The 18964-nt window shown below is 39.5% G+C and overlaps 1 protein-coding gene across 4 annotated transcripts in view; it reads left to right on the forward strand.

Annotated features, from left to right (window-relative positions):
- ITSN1 (intersectin 1) overlaps window positions 1-18964 on the forward strand; it is a 134483-nt gene that overhangs the window by 57026 nt on the left and 58493 nt on the right. For all 4 annotated transcript variants that reach the window (XM_068144553.1, XM_068144554.1, XM_068144555.1 and 1 more), the window contains 5 exons: window positions 1210-1472; window positions 2361-2510; window positions 2701-2841; window positions 6261-6348; window positions 6519-6658. In XM_068144553.1, coding sequence (XP_068000654.1) covers window positions 1210-1472; window positions 2361-2510; window positions 2701-2841; window positions 6261-6348; window positions 6519-6658 — 782 coding nt within the window. The remainder of the gene's footprint in view (window positions 1-1209; window positions 1473-2360; window positions 2511-2700; window positions 2842-6260; window positions 6349-6518; window positions 6659-18964) is intronic.

Consider the following 18964-nt stretch of genomic DNA (forward strand, 5'->3'; position numbering starts at 1 on the left):
CTTAGAACCTGGTGTTTCTTCTTAGTGGTGTGTGTTTTCTGAGCCTTTAACATGGCATCTTAATGTTCATGTTGCTTTCAAGTGTTTTACCCTTCTACCTATTTCTTTTAACTGACTTTCTTGGCATAGTTGTGGGTTTTTTTGTTTGTTTGTTTCCTTTTGCTTGTTTTTCTAAATCCGTGGGAGTTGTAATCACATTCTTAGTCTATCAGTCTGTGTCTTAATATTCTTTGAACCTAATGGCTAATTTTAAACAAACTTGACAAACATCCAAGTGTTTAAATTTTTCCAAGTTTTATGGAAATTGATGATTGCAATTGAAAGGGAGCCCAATTTAGGAAAAAAAACCCCAACAATTCAACTTATTCAGCAGATATCAGGCCAATGTATCAAAGAGGTAGTGCATGCACACTTTGAAGTAAATCTGTGCTGTCTCTTGTCTTCATTTTCATGACAAAAAATTATGTATTAGGCATATGATGAGAGAAATACAGAGTGTGAGGTATGGGAATGGGACGTACAGGGTATGAAAAGACACAGAATGTGAAGTGGAAAGAATAATTTGGAGCAACTGCGAGGGAGGGGCCTTCAGTTGCTGGTATTGCAGAATAATGTCAGGGAAACTGTGCTGGAACGGAGATCATTCTTTTAGGACAGTAAGTGGTGGTAAGGATTCAAATCTGCAGCACTCCAGTCTTCCTGAGTTCAGCTGCTCAAGAACTCAAACAAGCCATTTCTTTCCCTGACAGTAGTGAGTATTCTTAAAAGAACATCAGCTTTAAGCACATTCTGGTCATCTGCATAATGGCTTTTTGATAACTTAATCATCTGAATTCTTTACATTGTAGTCACTGAAGTGTTAGTTCTTGTACTGTTACTATTATAAAATGCATAGAGGAGCTCCAGATCCCCTGTCCTCACAGAGGATTAGCTGGTTTGTCTAATTATACCCACTTTTGGGGCTTCGTGAAGAAACCCAGAAGCCTGAGGACCAGGAACTGAAATCAACACCTTGGTTTCCTTAGGATGTGGGTTTAGGGGATCTACGGTATAATTGCTAATGATAAACCCTAGAATTACCTGATATATTACCACTAGTTGAGAGCTCCATCTAGTACTATTGGAAGATGATTTCACTTTGTTTTTACTATTTTTAAAAATCAGTAGTAGTGTTAATTCTCCTTTCCCCCCTGTTTCCACACATTAAAGTTACATTTGAAGACAAAAAACGGGAGAACTTTGAACGTGGCAATCTAGAACTTGAAAAACGGAGACAGGCTCTCCTGGAACAGCAGCGCAAAGAACAAGAGCGTCTAGCACAGCTGGAACGGGCAGAGCAGGAAAGGAAAGAACGTGAGCGGCAGGAGCAGGAGCGTAAAAGACAACTGGAGCTAGAGAAACAGTTGGAAAAGCAACGGGAATTGGAGCGGCAGAGAGAAGAGGAAAGGAGGAAAGAAATAGAAAGAAGAGAGGTAACCAACTGGATAAAAGGAAGGTGGTTATGTCACTGGCAGCTGTGTTGTAATCAAATCATTGGAATGGGCTGCCTGGGGAGGTGGTGGAGTCACCATCATTGGAGGTTTTCAGGAGGAGACTTGATGGGGTGCTTGGTGCCATGGGTTAGTTGTTTAGGTGGGTTGGATTGGTTGATGGGCTGGACACGATGATCTTGAAGGTCTCTTCCAACCTGGTTTATTCTATATTCAAACAAAATGTTATGTGTACGCTAACTATTTGGCTGCCATTCAAAGAGTGAACTTAATGAAATTTCTGGGGTTTTGAAAAAAATAAAATAAATTTTAAAAATAAATAAATAATTTTTATAAATGAAGAGATGCTTGAATGAACAAAGGAAAACTTACAGACATTGTTGATATTCATCATCTTCCTGTGGTGAGTTAACTTTTTAAATAAAACACGTACTAGCTAACTTTAAAAACTGTTCTTTTCTCACCTGATACATTCAGTGCAGTATCATTTGGCTGTTCTTTGCAAAGCTGCAAAATATCTAATGTTGGAGGCTGGAAAGAGATTTGATTTTATCCTGGAGAGCTCTTGAAATCTTAATATGAAACAGCTTGTTAAATCAGAAAGTTTGGATCTTGGAAAGTTGATTTAAATAGAGTGTTTGGTCACCTGTCTGCTGTACAGTGAAGCCTCACTTCAGCACTTTCAAGTGAGCATTGAAACAATTGAGCAATTTCTGTGCTTAAATAGAGGCACACATTTAGTGGACTGCTTAGAATTGTGTTTATATTAATAATGTTTTAATTTCACATTAGAAAATGAACATCAGTTAGAATTGTTTCTCAAAATAGATCTTTCATGTTTTCATTATTTGCATTTGTTAAATGCTGCAGGCTGCAAAACGGGAACTTGAGAGACAGCGGCAACTTGAGTGGGAGCGTAATCGGCGGCAAGAACTACTAAATCAAAGAAACAAAGAGCAAGAGGACATAGTTGTTCTGAAGGCAAAGAAGAAGACCTTAGAATTTGAGCTGGAAGCTCTAGTAAGTGATCTCATTGCAGATGAAACACACAAGCACAGTAGTGGCTGTCATATAGCTATGTCTATTTTCTATAATTTCAACTTTTACATACAGAATAAAAGTACTTTTTAGGTCCTGACTTGCTTGACAAACCATTCTGGTAAAAAGGAGAGATATTTTTCTTTCTTTTTTTTTTTTTTTTTCCCTAAAGAATGATAAAAAAAATCAGTTGGAGGGAAAGCTTCAGGATATCAGATGTCGACTGTCTACCCAAAGACAAGAAATTGAAAGTACAAATAAATCTAGAGAACTGAGAATTGCAGAAATCACCCATTTGCAGCAGCAACTACAGGTGAGAAAACATTCTCTAATTGTATTCTTAGCCTTTAGAATAGAATAGAATAAACCAGGTTGGAAGAGACCTTCAAGATCATCGTGTCCAACCCATCAACCAATCCAACCCACCTAAACAACTAACCCATGGCACCAAGCACCCCACCAAGTCTCCTCTTGAACACCTCCAATGACGGCGACTCCACCACCTCCCCAGGCAGCCCATTCCAATGGGCAATCACTCTCTCTGTATAGAACTTCTTCCTAACATCCAACCTGAACCTCCCCTGGTGCAGCCTGAGACTGTGTCCTCTTGTTCTGGTGCTGGCTGCCTGGGAGAAGAGACCAACATCTGCCTGTCTACAACCTCCCTTCAGGTAGTTGTAGGGAGTGATAAGGTCACCCCTGAGTCTCCTCTTCTCCAGGCTAAGCAATCCCAGCTCCCTCAGTCTTTCCTCATAGGGCTTGTGTTCCAAACCCCTCACCAACTTCTTTGCCCTTCTCTGGACTTGTTCCAGCAAGTTAACATCCTTCCTAAACTGAGGGGCCCAGAACTGGACACAGTACTCGAGGTGTGGCCTAAGCAGTGCAGTGTACAGGGGCAGAATGACCTCCCTGCTCCTGCTGGCCGCACTGTTCCTGATGCAGGCCAGCATGCCATTGGCCCTCCTGGCTGCCTGGGCACACTGCAGGCTCATGTTCAGCCTACCATCAACCAGTACCCCCAGCTTTCACTTCAGGATGATGGAAATAGTTTAATGCATCTGACACTGACTATGGAAAGATGAGCTAGTTCTAAGGAGTAGTTATTCTTCAACCTATTAATTAGTTTCAGGATGGAGTATAATCAAACTTGTCAAAATTGTACATCCTGGGTAATGAAAATCTGTGTTAGTTACATAAATCTGTGGTATCTGGTAGAGTGGTGTTTCCAGGGATGTTTGGAGTGATCCTGTCTTCCAAACACCTGAACTGCATGTGTTTCAGCCACGGTTATACTGTCTGCAGGGCTTCTGCTAGTTACCTGCAGATATTTTTCGCCTCCTTGATGAATGCTTTAGCTCCAAAGCAATGTGACTCTCCCCTGAAGCACTGGAAGCAGGGTATATGGCAGAGACTTAAGATGTATAGCAATATCTCAGTAGATGTATAGCAATATCTCAGTTTCTTATGTGCCCTCTTGCTCAGGATGTAGGCTCAGAAGAGAAATTTCCCTCATTAGATTGACAGGAACTGTCAGGTTTTTATTGCTTCATTTGACATCTACTGCTATATGGGACATTATTCAGTTCTTGGAAATACCATGTTGCATGGAAATTCATCTCTTCAGTCCAACTAAAAGATGTGGAAAAGCATGTTGTGGATGCTTTTGGAGTAGATGCTTATTACATCATTGTCTGTGATTTCAGGAAACAGAACTTCACATTCCTGATCCCATGGCACTCTCTGTTCATAAATGCCCTCCAAGCTAATATGTGTATTAGGATTGAGTAGTTTGGACTTTAGCAGTAGCCTGACCTTTAAAACTGAACAGCTGAAGATAGGATTAGTTTCCACCCTGAAATACTGTCCTGTTTTAGTTTTTGTGCTTACAGAATGATTATTTTTCTGTAAATCTTGTTTCATTTTGACATCAGTTCTGCTATTTGGCTTATCTAAATGGCTCTTCAATTGGTATATTACAGTTTTGATATCCTTGTGTCTTGAAAGATGATTTCCTTTCCTCTTTATCTCTCAAGGCTTATCCATCAATAAATTTAGTCTACTAGATGCCAACTTTCTTGGATTATGCTATTTGGAGACTTAATTCCCATGATGCCTGTGTAGTAAGCTAATTTAATAATAATGTTTAAATTTTTCACCCCAAACTGGCATGGGACATGCACATATTCAGGTGGGAAACTGTGGTAGAAGGGAAGGTGTGGATTTTGCATGTAGTTTAAGAACGTGGCAACAGTGGCTGTTGAGAAGGATTAAGCCTCCTCAGGCAGATGATGTGGAAAGTGCTGCATTACATATTGCTGTTTCTCATTTGGTTATAGGTAGAGAATAGTAATCCCAGGATAGGAGTATCTGGCCTTCTTGACATCCTTGAAGGGCTGAAAAAGATCTGCTGATGCTATAGGCAGTGCAGCTGAACAGTGAGGGACATTTAACTGCTGGTAGTCAAATACATAGTGTTTTTCTGATACTTTGTGAATTTATGAAGTCCTTTACTCTGCTATGTTCTGTTTTCTGGAACATAAAGAGATTACAGTACTGTGCAGTCATTGTGTAATTATAAGATCAGAGCTGAATGCCATGAGTGAAGTGGGATAACTATGAATTCATGTCAGTATAGTCAACCTTGTGTTCTTGTGAGAGAAAACCTTCCCTTTTCTTGGACCCCCTCTGGTATTAAGTGATTAGGTGACATTTATTTTTAGGATCGTTATTTGCAATCCTTTATGACAAATTGAAATTGTCGGATGGTTGATTCCTCAAAATCCTGCAGTTCAAGACAACTGCTGAAATAGATTACATGCCTTGTCTGAAAGATCAGATGCTGACCCTCAGGCAACTCTTATAAAATAAGCTGTTTCACCTCATGCTTCTAGAATATGTTTTTTAACAACTTGAAGTTGAAGGTCAAGGCTTCTCGAAGGTTGTAGCAGAAAGAATTATATAAAATCTCTCTATAGATGTGTGATCCACCAAAGGAGGAATTTCTCATCTGCAGAGTCTCCTGTAATATAGTCTTGTGACTCTCTGTTGAAATTGAGAGAGATCATAATCCTCTTTCCAGAGTACTGAATTGAGAGATCTAGGACTCGGGTATTCTCCTCTGATAGAGCTTGGTTTGTGTAGCTTTTGGGCATAATTTACTCCTTTAAAGTGAAAGCATTTATTTTCTCTTCTTTAAATAAACTGTAGATCTTTGTCGTTCTATTTCTGATCAAAGTTTATACTAACTTATTGACCACTTAATTCTCATTGTAATCAGTTTTAACATTTCCTGACATGTGTCCTTGTCTTTGTCCTGAATTTCAAGTAATTCCAAGTCAAATTATGTATTAAATGAGAATCAATTCTCAATTAATATGCTTAAACAGGCTGCCCAGAGAGGTTGTGGAGTCTCCTTCTCTGGAAGCATTCAAAACCCATCTGGATGCATTCCTGTGTGGACTACCCTAGGGATCCTGCTTTGGCAGGAGGGATGGACTCGATGATCTCCGGAGGTCCCTTCCAACCTCTAATGTACTCTGATAGTGCAATATGTCTAAGTGATAGTACCACACAGGTAGTGCTTAGCTAATGCAAATAATACATATTTTAGTGAAAGAAAGAGTCATTTCAGAAGAAATGAAAATGGGAAGTCATACTTCTAAGGTCATCCCTCACTCACCTTTTGGTCTGTTTCTTTTCTTACTTTCCTTCTCCTTGTTGTCCTCTCTTCAGGAATCACAGCAGATGCTTGGAAGGTTGATTCCAGAAAAGCAATTACTTAATGATCAGCTAAAGCAAGTTCAACAGAACAGTTTGCACAGTAAGTATATGTTTGTAGATGTCTAAGTTTGTATAGGGCGTGAGGCTACACTGCATGGTGCGCTCTAATTTCTTTTATGGTGTTGCAAGATGAATGTTGATAAATGTTGCTTTTTATGACCTAAAATCCTTTGTGTAAGAATACTTATTTGACAATATGTTTTAAACCAGGAGATTCTCTTCTTACTATCAAAAGAGCCTTAGAAGCCAAGGAACTAGCACGTCAACAGCTTCGAGACCAGCTAGATGAAGTAGAAAAAGAAACCAGGTCTAAGCTTCAGGAAATTGATATTTTCAATAATCAGCTGAAGGTAATCCTAGACTTTTTAACCTTTTCTTCTAGGTGTTCAGTTAGTTATTTTCTGACTTGGTTATTGAAAGAATCTTGAAACAGAATGATTGGTTTAGAATGCCAATTTTGTGTATATTCTCAACTCTTTTCAATTTCTGTTTTTTTGTTGTTGTTTTGGGTTGGATGGCAGTTTTTGGTTTGGTTTGGATTTGGGTTTGGTTTTTTTTTGTTGGATTTTTTTTATATTATGTTTTTGGGATTAGTTGGGGGGTTTTGTTGTTGTTGTTACTTTTAAGAAGATACTATTTAGCATCCAAACTCAGAGTTTAAGTCACTTTAACCTGCAGAATCTATTTAAGAATAAATTTGAGCTCTGATTCCGGATCCCTGGTTGCATATATATGAGCTTGACATCAGAGAAGTGCAGGATTGTAGCAGGTCAGCAAATCTGCTGGAATCAGTACTTCAAATTGAAATCTTTATTAAAGACTTGATTTTGTACTGACACACAGTTTTTATTTGTCGTTTGTAAGCTCATACTTGTTCCTGAATGTAGTTACCTGTTCTATGTGGTTTCATGCTTTATTGATCAGTCTTCGGTTAAATTATGTGATTTTTGTGTATTTCTTCACAAGGAAATGACAGAAAATGCAGAAATCAGTAGACAAATCGTTCCTCAAAGAGAAATTATACATCAGTGTTCAGTTACAAACTCCTAGCAGCATTCAGTTTTTCATTTTTGAAGAAAATATTCCTATTCTAAAGCACCTTATCTGATAATTCAAATATTTCATCTAATGTCTCCTGAAAGCTGACTAGAAAAATACTCAGTTTCCTGTAAGGTATAACAAATTGTGCTACAAGTATTTTAGAAGGAAAAGTACTATGTTTGATACATTAACGTTTCTGTAGTTGTTTTGAAATTAGGTGGATGATGATTGCAGCACTTGTGTTGGGATGGAGGGCTTGATTAAAGTTAAGCATCAAATACCTTCTTTTAATATTAAAGTTATTAGAATAGAATAGAATTAAGCAGGTTGGACAAGACTCGAATAGAATAGAATTAACTAGGTTGGAAAAGACCTTTGAGATCATCGAGTCCAACCTACCACCCAACACTATCTTCTAATCAACTAAACCATGGCACCCAAGCGCCCCATCCCGTATCCTCTTAAACACCACCAGTGATGATGACTCCACCACCTCCCTGGGCAGCCCATTCCAATGGCCAATCATTCTTTCTATGAAGAACTTCTTCCTAACATCCAGCCTGAATTTATTATAGGAAAAGTTAATTATAGGAAAACTTTAAAAGTGCAGACCATACCACTATGTTTAAATGCCAATTCAAAGATGACTTTCATGATCTGAGGCAGAGAACTAGAATAGGGAGAATCACTGAAGTCATGAGAGACACAAGACAAACAAAATGTGCAGTTTATTGTAAAAGAACACATAGTGGCTTAATTTAATTAAATTTTTTTTTTTATATATAAGCTTTTTGGACACAGTTAAGCATGTTGTTCTTTTTGGGGTGATTTTCGAAACAAAAGGTATTTCAAAATTGAGGCCTTTTGCAGTGTTCTGCAAATAAATGTTACCAAAGACACTAATCTTAAAGGTAGCGTCAGCCATCAGTTTGATCATAAATGACCTAAACAGTTTGTTCAATGCTCTGCCTATTTACAGTCTTAGTACTGTGACAGGAAAACCCCCCAAATCAAACAAACAAAATTCAACATTTTAAATATTGAAGAGCTCAATGTAACAAGTAAGATAATGATAGTTGAAAATTTAAGATACACTTTAAACAGAGATAGCAGTTTATCAGCATGTCTGCCTTCTATCCACAAATATCTTGACTGGCTGTAAACTATTTTGCAGTTTAATGGGAAAATTGGTTTCTGTGTTCAGATTCTGAAAATTAGTTACATGGACAGTTATTTGGGAAGCTTCCTCAGGTTTGAGGCTATTTTGTCCTTCATTTCATGTGTAGAAGCAGTGCTTATTAGGAAGATCACTTTTTGATCCTGCATATTGTTGGCTTGTTACAGCTCTGCTTTTTTTGGAAGGGATGCGTTTAAGAGGGGCAGTTGTGCTATTGAAACTGAGAGGTGGGGACTTAATTCAGAGACTTTTATCTTCTCTCTTTTGTAGTTTCACTAGAAATGTGAGTTGTATTTTGAATGGCCTGGAGGATTTTATTACTAGTTTTAAATATCTTCAAAGGCCTCTTTGGTGGACTTGGTATGAAATGGTTGTAGCACTCCCAGTGCCAGAGAGCTGCTGTGTGTGCAACAGTGATTTAATGGCATGGCTGTTGTTCTTGTGGAGAGAGCTCTCAAAACTTTATGCACAAGGCAAGTGAAATCTTTCCTGAGACATAGTTTTATTAGGATCTGCATGGTGTGGGATTTCTGCTCTTAAACCAAGGCAGAACACACCTATCAGTTGGGTAATTATACTGCTCAAAACAAAGTAGTCTAGGAACTTAAAGTCTCAGGTAGTTTCTGCTACACAACCAAAAATTTGTTAGAGCAACTGCTTCTGAAAGTATGACCATTACATTTGAAATAGATTAAAAATGTCTTGTAAATAATTGCCAAATTAGTGGCTTCCCCAACAAAAGAACTTTTTGTTTCCCTATTAGTAAAGTGGGTACAGCTGGCTCATTTGGTGCTACAGTACCTTGCAATTTGTATAATTCTCAGGTGTCTGCATAATGCTGCAATTTAAAACCTTTTCAAATAATGTATCAAAAATTCCACCACATCAGAGCTCTAAATATAATAAAGGCTTCTTAAGTTGTAAACGGAGGGAAAACATGTAAAGGTAAAACAGAGTAGAATAGAATATAACCAGGTTGGAAGAGACCTTCAAGATCATCGCGTCCAACCCATCAACCAATCCAACCCACCTAAACAACTAAACCACGCCAAGCACCCCATCAAGTCTCCTCCTGAGCACCTCCAATGATGGTGACTCCACCACCTCCCCAGGCAGCCCATTCCAATGGGCAATCAAACTCTCTGTATAGAACTTCTTCCTACCATCCAACCTAAACCTCCCCAGCGCAGCCTGAGACTGTGTCCTCTTGCTCTGGTGCTGGCTGCCTGGGAGAAAAAAAAAAACAAACCTTTAAAAAAACCAAAACTTTACTTTAAAATTTTCTTTTTACTAAATAAATAAATGTTAAAACTCCCATTTGAAATCAGGACTACTTCTAAACTATCTTTTAAAACTGATAAACCTTTTATGATGATGATCTCTTTATGATGATGATCTCTCTGGACACACTATTACTTAAAAGGAAACTCTACAGGAAGTGGAGGGAAGGACAGGTAGAACAGGGGGAATACAAGGAAGCTGCCCGAGCAGCAAGAGTCCTGGTTAGGAAAGCCAAAGCAGAGTTTGAGTTGAATCTAGCCAGGGAGATTAAAGGGAATACTAAGAACTTTTACAGGTATATTAATGGGAAGAAGAAGACTAGGGAAGGTGTGGGCCCCCTCAGAAAGGAAAATGGTGACATGGTCACATGTGATGAGGAAAAGGCTGAGGTACTTAATAACTTCTTTACCTCAGTCTTCACTGCAAGGGCCTCTAGCCACACTCCTGATGTTATGGAAGTCAAAGCCAGGGACGGGGAGGAAGAACTGCCCATTGTAAGTGCAGATCAGGTTCGTGATCATCTGAAGAACCTGAAAGTGTTCAAGTCCATGGGACCTGACGGGATACACCCACGGGTACTGAGAGAACTGGCAGATGAAGTTGCTAAACCCCTCTCTATTATATTTCAAAAGTCCTGGCAGTCTGGTGAAGTCCCCACGGACTGGAAAAGGGGAAACATTGCCCCCATCTTCAAAAAGGGCAAGAAGGAGGAACCAGGGAACTACAGGCCAGTCAGTCTCACCTCTGTGCCTGGAAAGATCATGGAACAGATCCTCCTGGAGTCACTACTCGCTCAAAAGAATAGTGAAGAGGTGATTGGGAACAGTCAGCATGGCTTTGCCAAGGGCAAATCCTGCCTGACCAACCTGGTGGCCTTCTATGAGCAGGTGACAAAATTAATAGACGAGGGGCGAGCAACTGATGTCGTTTACCTGGACCTGAGCAAAGCCTTCGACACTGTCCCACACCACATCCTGGTCTCCAAACTGGTGACACATGGGTTTGATTGGTGGACCACTAGATGGATAAGGAACTGGCTTGATGGCCGCACCCAAAGAGTGGCTGTCAATGGCTCCATGTCCCAGTGGAGGCCAGTGACAAGTGGAGTCCCTCAGGGATCAGTCCTGGGACCTGTCTTATTCAACATCTTTGTGGGGGACATGGACAGTGGCATTGAGTGCACCCTCAGCAAGTTTGCTGATGACACCAAGCTGTGTGGTGCAGCAGACACGCTGGAGGGAAGGGAGGCCATCCAGAGGGACCTTGACAGGCTGGAGAGGTGGGCACAGGCCAACCTCATGAAGTTCAATAAGAGCAAGTGCAGGGTCCTGCATCTGGGTCGAGGCAATCCCAGGCACAAATACAGGCTGGGCAGTGACTGGCTGGAGGGTAGCCCTGAGGAGAGAGACTTGGGGGTGCTGGTGGACAAAAAGCTCAACATGAGCTCTCAGTGTGCACTTGCAGCCCGCAAAGCCAATCAGATCCTGGGCTGCATCAGGAGAAGTGTGGCTAGCAGGTCGAGGGAGGTGATCCTCCCCCTCTACTCAGCCCTGGTGAGACCCCACCTGGAGTACTGTGTCCAGTTCTGGAGCCCCTATTACAAGAGGGATGTGGAGGTGCTGGAGCGTGTCCAGAGAAGGGCCACGAGGATGATCAGAGGGCTGGAGCACCTCTCCTATGAGGACAGACTGAGGGAGTTGGGGCTGTTCAGTCTGCAGAAGAGAAGGCTCCGAGGAGACCTAATTGTCGCCTTCCAGTATCTGAAGGGGGCCTACAGGAAGGCTGGGGAAGGACTTCTCAGGATATCAGGTAGTGATAGGACTAGGGGGAATGGAATGAAGCTGGAGGTGGGGAGATTCAGGCTAGATGTGAGGAGGAGGTTCTTCACCATGAGAGTGGTGAAACCCTGGAATGGGTTGTCCAGGGAGGTGGTCGAGGCCCCGTCCCTGGGGGTGTTTAAGAGCAGGCTGGATGAGGCTCTGTCCAGCCTGATCTAGTGTGGGGTGTCCCTGCCCATGGCAGGGGGGTTGGAACTAGATGATCCTTGTGGTCCCTTCCAACCCTGAATGAAACTATGAAACTATGAAACTATGGTTTAGTATAGTGACTGAAAATTGAAGATTTGATGGGATGGCTCTTTAGGATGGCAGCACCATAGCTGACACTGTCTTGTGCAGCTTTTGTTCTCTGACATGTGATGAAGAGGCACTGGTATTTGCCTTGTCTTCTATAATACAGCTAACTTCTGGATGAGAAGCAGAATGATGGGTTTTCATTGCAAACTCCCAGGAAAAAGAGAAGCCTATTTAAATACTATTTATATACCACCTCGGTGAATTTTGCACTCCCCGACAGGGAGAGATATTAATAAATACCTTTTATTAGTCAAAATGCTTAATTTAATTGAAAAGAGAATGAAAATCATAAATATGTAATCTGCTGCTCTGAGAGTACAAGGTGTATGCCAAATATTTTATTTTCAAATGCTTGAGAGAGTGAATTTGACAACATTCAATTACCACCTTTTGTTATTGTTGTTGAGATGCATTCTTTATTGGCTATGAATATTGGTTGCATTATCTGCTATGTGAGTAAGTCTTGAGACTTTGCAAAACTCCATTTCTGATTAATTCTCTTGAAATAGGTTACACTTGATCTACTGATAGTGAATACAGAAGTATGCCACAACAGTACAAGATAAACAATATAACTAGTATCTAGCGTGCCTTTTCATTGATGAAAGCATAAGGTTTACCCAATATTCCAATCTATTTTAGGCTACCTGTGAATTTGGCAACATCATAGTAGCATACACTGTATTGCACTGCCTTTGCCTGCATATTATAGTTTTGTCCTGCAATTAGTGAATACATCAACCAGCTCTTAAATTACCTCATCTCTCTGTCTTAACATATTAACATGTTAATATCCTATATGACAGACTAGGGAAATAAATTAAACTTCCCCCCCTTCCCCCTCAACAGATCTTTTGTTATCCTCCAAAACAACTGATTTAAATTTCTTCTGATTCGTCCTTTGGAACTGTACTGGGTTGGGGCAAACCCTCTCCCCACCACGCACAGAACTAATGACTCAGACAGATTGCAAAAGTGATGGAAAGTTTAAATAGAGAACAGTGAGTGCGTGCAGAGAATTAGAAACAAAGTGACAAGAAGAAACCCCAAAACAGACCCAGAGAGATCCCATCCCCACCTGAAGGTGCACCCAAAACCCTCAGGGCTCCTCCTTTTCCCCCCCCACTGCTAGGCGAGTCTCAGCTGGCCAGATCTGAGACTGCCCATCCCCCCGTGGCCTTGGGCGTAACCAGGCCCATGGCCGGGAGATCTCTCCCCCAGTTACCAGGTGGCGGAGAGGAAGGAAAGAGGAAGTGCCAGACCCTGCCGTAAAACTTATAGTGGTGCAAGGGATCATGGTAGGAAATAACCTAATTTCCTGTGTCCACCCACTGGGCTGGACTTCTGGACAGAGGAAACACCCCTGTAGCAGAGGGAACCCAGCCCAAACTACGACAGGAACTCAAGTACTTTAGTTACTTTTGTTTCAGGTTAACATCTCAAGAGTTGGAAATGCCGACAGATTATTTTTTTTTCCAAAAATTTTGAGTGTAAAATCTTATTAATATTTCAGTACAGGAAGTTCTAAGTATCTTTATTGACTATAGGTAGAACCATATGGTTTCAGGGAACTGTTAGTACTTGGTTTTCAGAGAAGTGGGTACCTTAGCCTACTAGCTCGTCAGATATTTAAACTCAGATCTGAGGTTGTGACTGTTTGAGGAGAAAATGTCGTGGGTTGAGGGGAAGGCCTCAGCCTTCTCCCCCCCACAAAGTGAAGAGAAAAAAAAATAATGAAAGAAACCACAGCTAACCACAGCCGGATGAGCAAAAAGGGGTGCTGTATTTACAAGCGGTTTTAGGGGCTGCAGAATATATATACACAATTTACAGTATTTACAATATATACACAGAAATATACAGCATTGTAACACAGGAATGAGATTCCCCTCCCCTGGAGGAGGGTTCCCCCCCTGTACCCCCTTCTCTTCCCTTTTTCCCCAGAGAGGGTTAGAAAGGGAGGAAAGGAGCAGTTGTTAATTAAAAGCAGTTATAAATTAGAGCAAAATGTTAGTAGGTTTTGCAGGCCTCACGCTTATCAGTCCAAGGTCAGTCTGGCAGAGAGCCTAGAAGCCACAAGCTGTGAAAAGGGCAGAGAGAAAGTTAACTGAGAGAAGTCTTTGCTTTACTCAAAGCTTGAAGCTGTACTCTACCAATCCACCAATGAAATTAGTTTAGACCTGTCTTTTGTTTATAAAACATTCAACCATAGTGTCCCTTTCTTAAAGGCGCAGCCTCAAACGGTCACAGTCCACCCCTTCTAAACAATTTCATTGGCTGTTTGTACTGTTCATCCAATCCAAGACAATATTTATCAGAGAAGAGAAGTCTTGTGAATTGTGCTGTATTTAACTATAGAGTGACTGAGTTTGAAAGAAGGTTGAAAGTTGAGCCACCTTTTTTTGTGTCCTGAATTATAGTTCAAAGAGTCTTCCATTGCACTTAAAAAATCTTTAGCTGGAAGCTTACTTATTAAAATTGATACAACTGTTAGTAAAATGTCACTAGGCACTTATTTTCTCTACTTTATAAAATGAATCTGCAGAATGGCAGGCTCTATATTAGGTTTCCTATTGGTATATTTATAGTCATGGTATAATTTATGAATTCTTTCTACATTCAGTGTGAAACTACATTTAGGTGTTACAAAAGTCAGTCATTACATACTGTCAAATAAAGCAGTAATAATTCTTATGGTTCTTATCTCCAAAGACCCAAACCCATTTTGTATAACGTAAAAGCATCAAGTATTTAGAGCTTATCTATATTACTGCACAGGAGAAGACAACTAATAAATTAATGTTTCTGTAATATCTTAGTCTTGCTGAGAAGCTGTTCTGAGTGTGGGACAAAGTGGTGAGCAAGCAGAATAGGGTTTTTAAGAATGTTTCACATTTTGTGTCATGTTCCAGTTGTTGTCAGTCCCTGTCTAGTCAGTGTGCACTGGACAAGTCTTGCATATGAATGCCTGTTTACATTTGAGCATTTCTTTCTTCCAGTCAGTGGCAATAGAAGATGCAATGCTGCAGTGCCTGGCAGTTCTCCTGGGCTGCGTCAACTACTTAGACTCCTTTCTAAAGGTCTCCATGCCATACTCAGGCAGTACACAACAATCTCAATCTGAGTGATGAACCTCCTCCAGTTATGTGCTTCACTTTACCATAAACAGATGAGTTTGCAGTGTTTAACTAAGTTAGCATTTAATAAGAGGTGGTAGCACTAAAATGGAACCAAAGAGAAGAGTTTATAGTTTGATTCTTTACCTAATTTGTACTGCCTAGGTGAGGATTGTGCTTTGAATTGCAACTTGGGAAAGGTACTAGTTAGGTATTTTTGTCTTTTGCTTATCTGAAACTTCAAGACTTTAAGTTAATTGCTTATTTTTGTCATGATGTTCAGATTTTTTTAAAAGAAAACACTTTTAAGTATTCCAGCACAGCACTGTAATTTGTGATCCCAGGGTATGAGAGAGATGGCAATGCAATGCCTTTATCAAATCCCCCATAGCTCTAATACAGGGTGAAAGGAGAAGCTCTCTGTCAAGCACAAAGCAGAAATGGGTTAGAAGAGTATTACTGTGGCAAAGCATCAGTGAGCACAGAACTGTAGGGTTCTTTCCTCTTCAATCAGATGTTCTAGTTCATCTCAAGGGGAGATTTGATGGAAACCTTGTATTGTAACCCCTGAAGTATCCTAAATTCTGTTGTCTATCTGTCAAAAGGCAAAACTTGGGCTTAAACAACTGTGTTTCTAATGTTAAGGTTTTCATAGCAATATGACTTGTCTGTATATAGTAACTTATTACTCTGCTGTATGAAATGCTTATTTTAGTGCATATTCAATATTATGTGGGTACCTAAATATGGCTATTGCAACATCTCAAAATTATAGTTGTTAATCTGTTTGTGAATTAAGTGGAAAGGTAACAGTTTCTCTCTGCTGCTAAGGTAAGACATGCTTTGTCCTGCACACCACAAACGAGCAAAGCATTGTTGTGTCTTTGGAGTTACACTATATGATTTGTAAATATACAGCTTTTAAGTTGCTTATGTCTGTAAAAGATGAGTGTAGGACTGTGCTGGGTATTCAGTTGGCAAATGTTTCATTACACTGAATGGTGAAGTGTTGCTACAATTTTGTTCAGCTAGTGTCCTATAGCAACGTGGGAGATGCTGATTCTTTCTGCCCCATGCTCCCACTGGTACTTGGCAAAGCAGCAGAGCATCTGTTTGTTGCATAAAATACCAATCAAATCTTTATTTCCTCTTAGCTAATGCAAAGATGGATGTATATTAATTTTATTTTCCTTTTTTGTTTCTTTTCTATCTCCAAAAATTTTCTGTCCAGTGCTGGGTTACATTTTCCTAACTGTTACAAATATATAACAGCTAAGAAAAATCTCTGAACACACATTGGCTTAGCAGGGAAGGAATAATGTGTTAAAATTGCTATGGAAAACAAAAAATATATTAAAATGTTCCTGAGATTTTAACTGAGCTGAGCATGTAGATAAAATGCCTAAAAAAAGCAACCAAAATAATTTATTTGGACTGCAGTTGGCAGCAGCACTTAACTGCTGTGATGCAGCAGTTAATGACTCTGTTACATGTACTCAGTGTGAGAATCTGCTTGCTTCAGACAGACATGGAAGCATGACTCACAGCTACAATTTTCCCAGTTTTCTGTTTGGCAGTAAAAGTGGCCTGTATCATATGTTTAGTTGTGAGATAAACTTACATGTCTAAATGGTAATTAAAAACCAAAGATTGGGCTGGCCTTGTAGTGGAACATCTCGTGGAAGTAGGTAATATTTGGTACACAGATGTCTTGCAAGTTGCAATTCATTTTTAGGTATTTGCAAATTCAGGAAGTTTTTCTGAAGGGATGAAAATACCAATACTCTGAATTAGCTGTGGATTCCTCCTGATTCTGTGTCTGTAGATGAATTGAATCATTCTTGATACTTTACAAACTTCTCGTTAACAAGTAAGCTAAGCTTAGATACTTCCACCTGGGTTGTTGCACTTCAGGCTTTTGAGATTTGTTGGGGTTTTTTGGTTTAACTTTGATAACCTGTGTACTGCTCAAACATCAGACTTTGGGATAAAGATGCAAAGGGGAATAAAGAGGCAAAGCACTATTCTCCAAATAGCTTAATATTTTACAAGTAACAACAGCTTATCTTCAGTGTTGGCTTATTAGAAATGTTTGGTTGTCACAGATCTGTCTATTCAGTAGCAAGAGAAGGTCTCGTTGGCCAGGACTCAGAGTCTTGTGCTTCTTGCCATACAAAGTTAAGTGACTGGAGAACACATGAATACTAGCTAGAGCAAGTGGAATACCAAAAAATATCTCAAAACAAGTCTGTGCTAAAGCTGAACTAAATGTAGGAGTCAGAAACCTGTGGTTTGGATAGTAGTCTCTTTACCTAGAAAAGAGAAACATCTTGTTACAGACTCATGAATATTAGTCAAATTATTTGATACTTCATAGAAATAATGGTTTTATCTTCTGGACTAAGTATCAGACTATAAACATTCATAATACTGTGTCCAGGTGGAAAACTGCTTTCAACTGTGCCATCTTCTAACCCATGTCCTTTCAGACAAATGCTTTTAAATCACACTGCTGCTGATGTTCTTACGGTTGTATATTTCTCCTTTGCACTTCTGCATGTTTTTTGATACATATAAGGATGCAGGTGATCATGTAGGAATGAGGTCTGTAATTCCTCCAGATAAGTGAATTTGAAACCAGGGTCAAATCCTTTGTACCTCAGTATGTTCTGACTAAAGAGTTAATAACATACAGTTACTGGAAATGACTCTTTGCTCTAGTTAGCACTTCAGAAATTTATACTCTGATCAGAGGCCACCTCTAGCTCCAGGTGCAGTTGACCAGCTGTATGTTCACTGCAATCTCCTAATCTCTTTATTTTCTCATTGTTCTTTGTAGGCTAGCTGCTAAAACCCCTTTATGTTCAATATTGCTGATGTATTTCCTTTTTAGTTGGCCTTTTCCTTAGTCCAAAATACGTCTGTGCATGAATGCTTATAACTATGGACATTCAGGGTTTAAAATGTTTCCCAAAGGCAACATCTTGCCTGAATAGTTGTGATTTTACAGTAGTTTCTTTTACATTCTGTAATATCCATTCTAGAGCCTAACAAGTAAGCTTTAATGTGACTACAGAAAGTAATGATGGTCGTAAAATATGGTATTGCCCAAATTACCTCTGTATTTTGGTGAGTTTCATGGCCTTAGCAGAGTTCTAATTGAAAGTTGTGTAAGAACTGGATTATCACTTTAATGAGGTTGAATTGAAAATTGAGGATCGTTAAATGAAATGAGACTGAGAGCTAGGACATGAAATTCAACTTTCTGTAACTTTCACCCATGTATCAGAAATGTTTTAAATACCTTGCAAAGGTCATGAGCTACTCCCCTTTGTAATGTAGTTATTTTGATATCTTAAAATTTGCTGCTGCACAGTGTGCAGTCACTCAGCACTAATGCATGTATTATTTTCACTATCTAAAATGTTTAGACATAGTGCAAGTTCAGGCTGTAAATATACTTTCAACTTTTCAACTATTAACTTTCAGCTTTAAGGAAAATATAGCTAAGAAGTTACTAGGAAGGTTGCTTGTTAACTTACTGAAACACTTCATTTGGTCTTCTGGATCACTTTATATTTAGCTATGGTTTTGTTTTCCTGATTTTGTAATTTTCAGTGCATGAGGATAGTTCCATGAAGTCTTTACCTGACTAATCCTTCTTTGTGAATTTCTGGAAAACTATCCAAATGTGTTTAAGAGTATCTGTTTCACTCCCTGGCTGAATTAAGATTCAGGATGCAAGAACTAAACAAAACTGCATTTCAGTAGAAGTAGGCATTGAGATACAGATTTAGAAACAATTTCCTGCCACCAACTTTTTCTGCATATTTTTGTCTGTACTGTATTTTCATCAAAACATAATTTTTTGGAAGTATTTTCAATAAAAATTTCCTATTGTCATAG

Source organism: Melanerpes formicivorus, unplaced genomic scaffold, assembly GCF_026170545.1.
Source record: "Melanerpes formicivorus ecotype bairdi unplaced genomic scaffold, bMelFor1.0.p_v2 SCAF_11, whole genome shotgun sequence".
Lineage (NCBI taxonomy): Eukaryota > Metazoa > Chordata > Aves > Piciformes > Picidae > Melanerpes > Melanerpes formicivorus.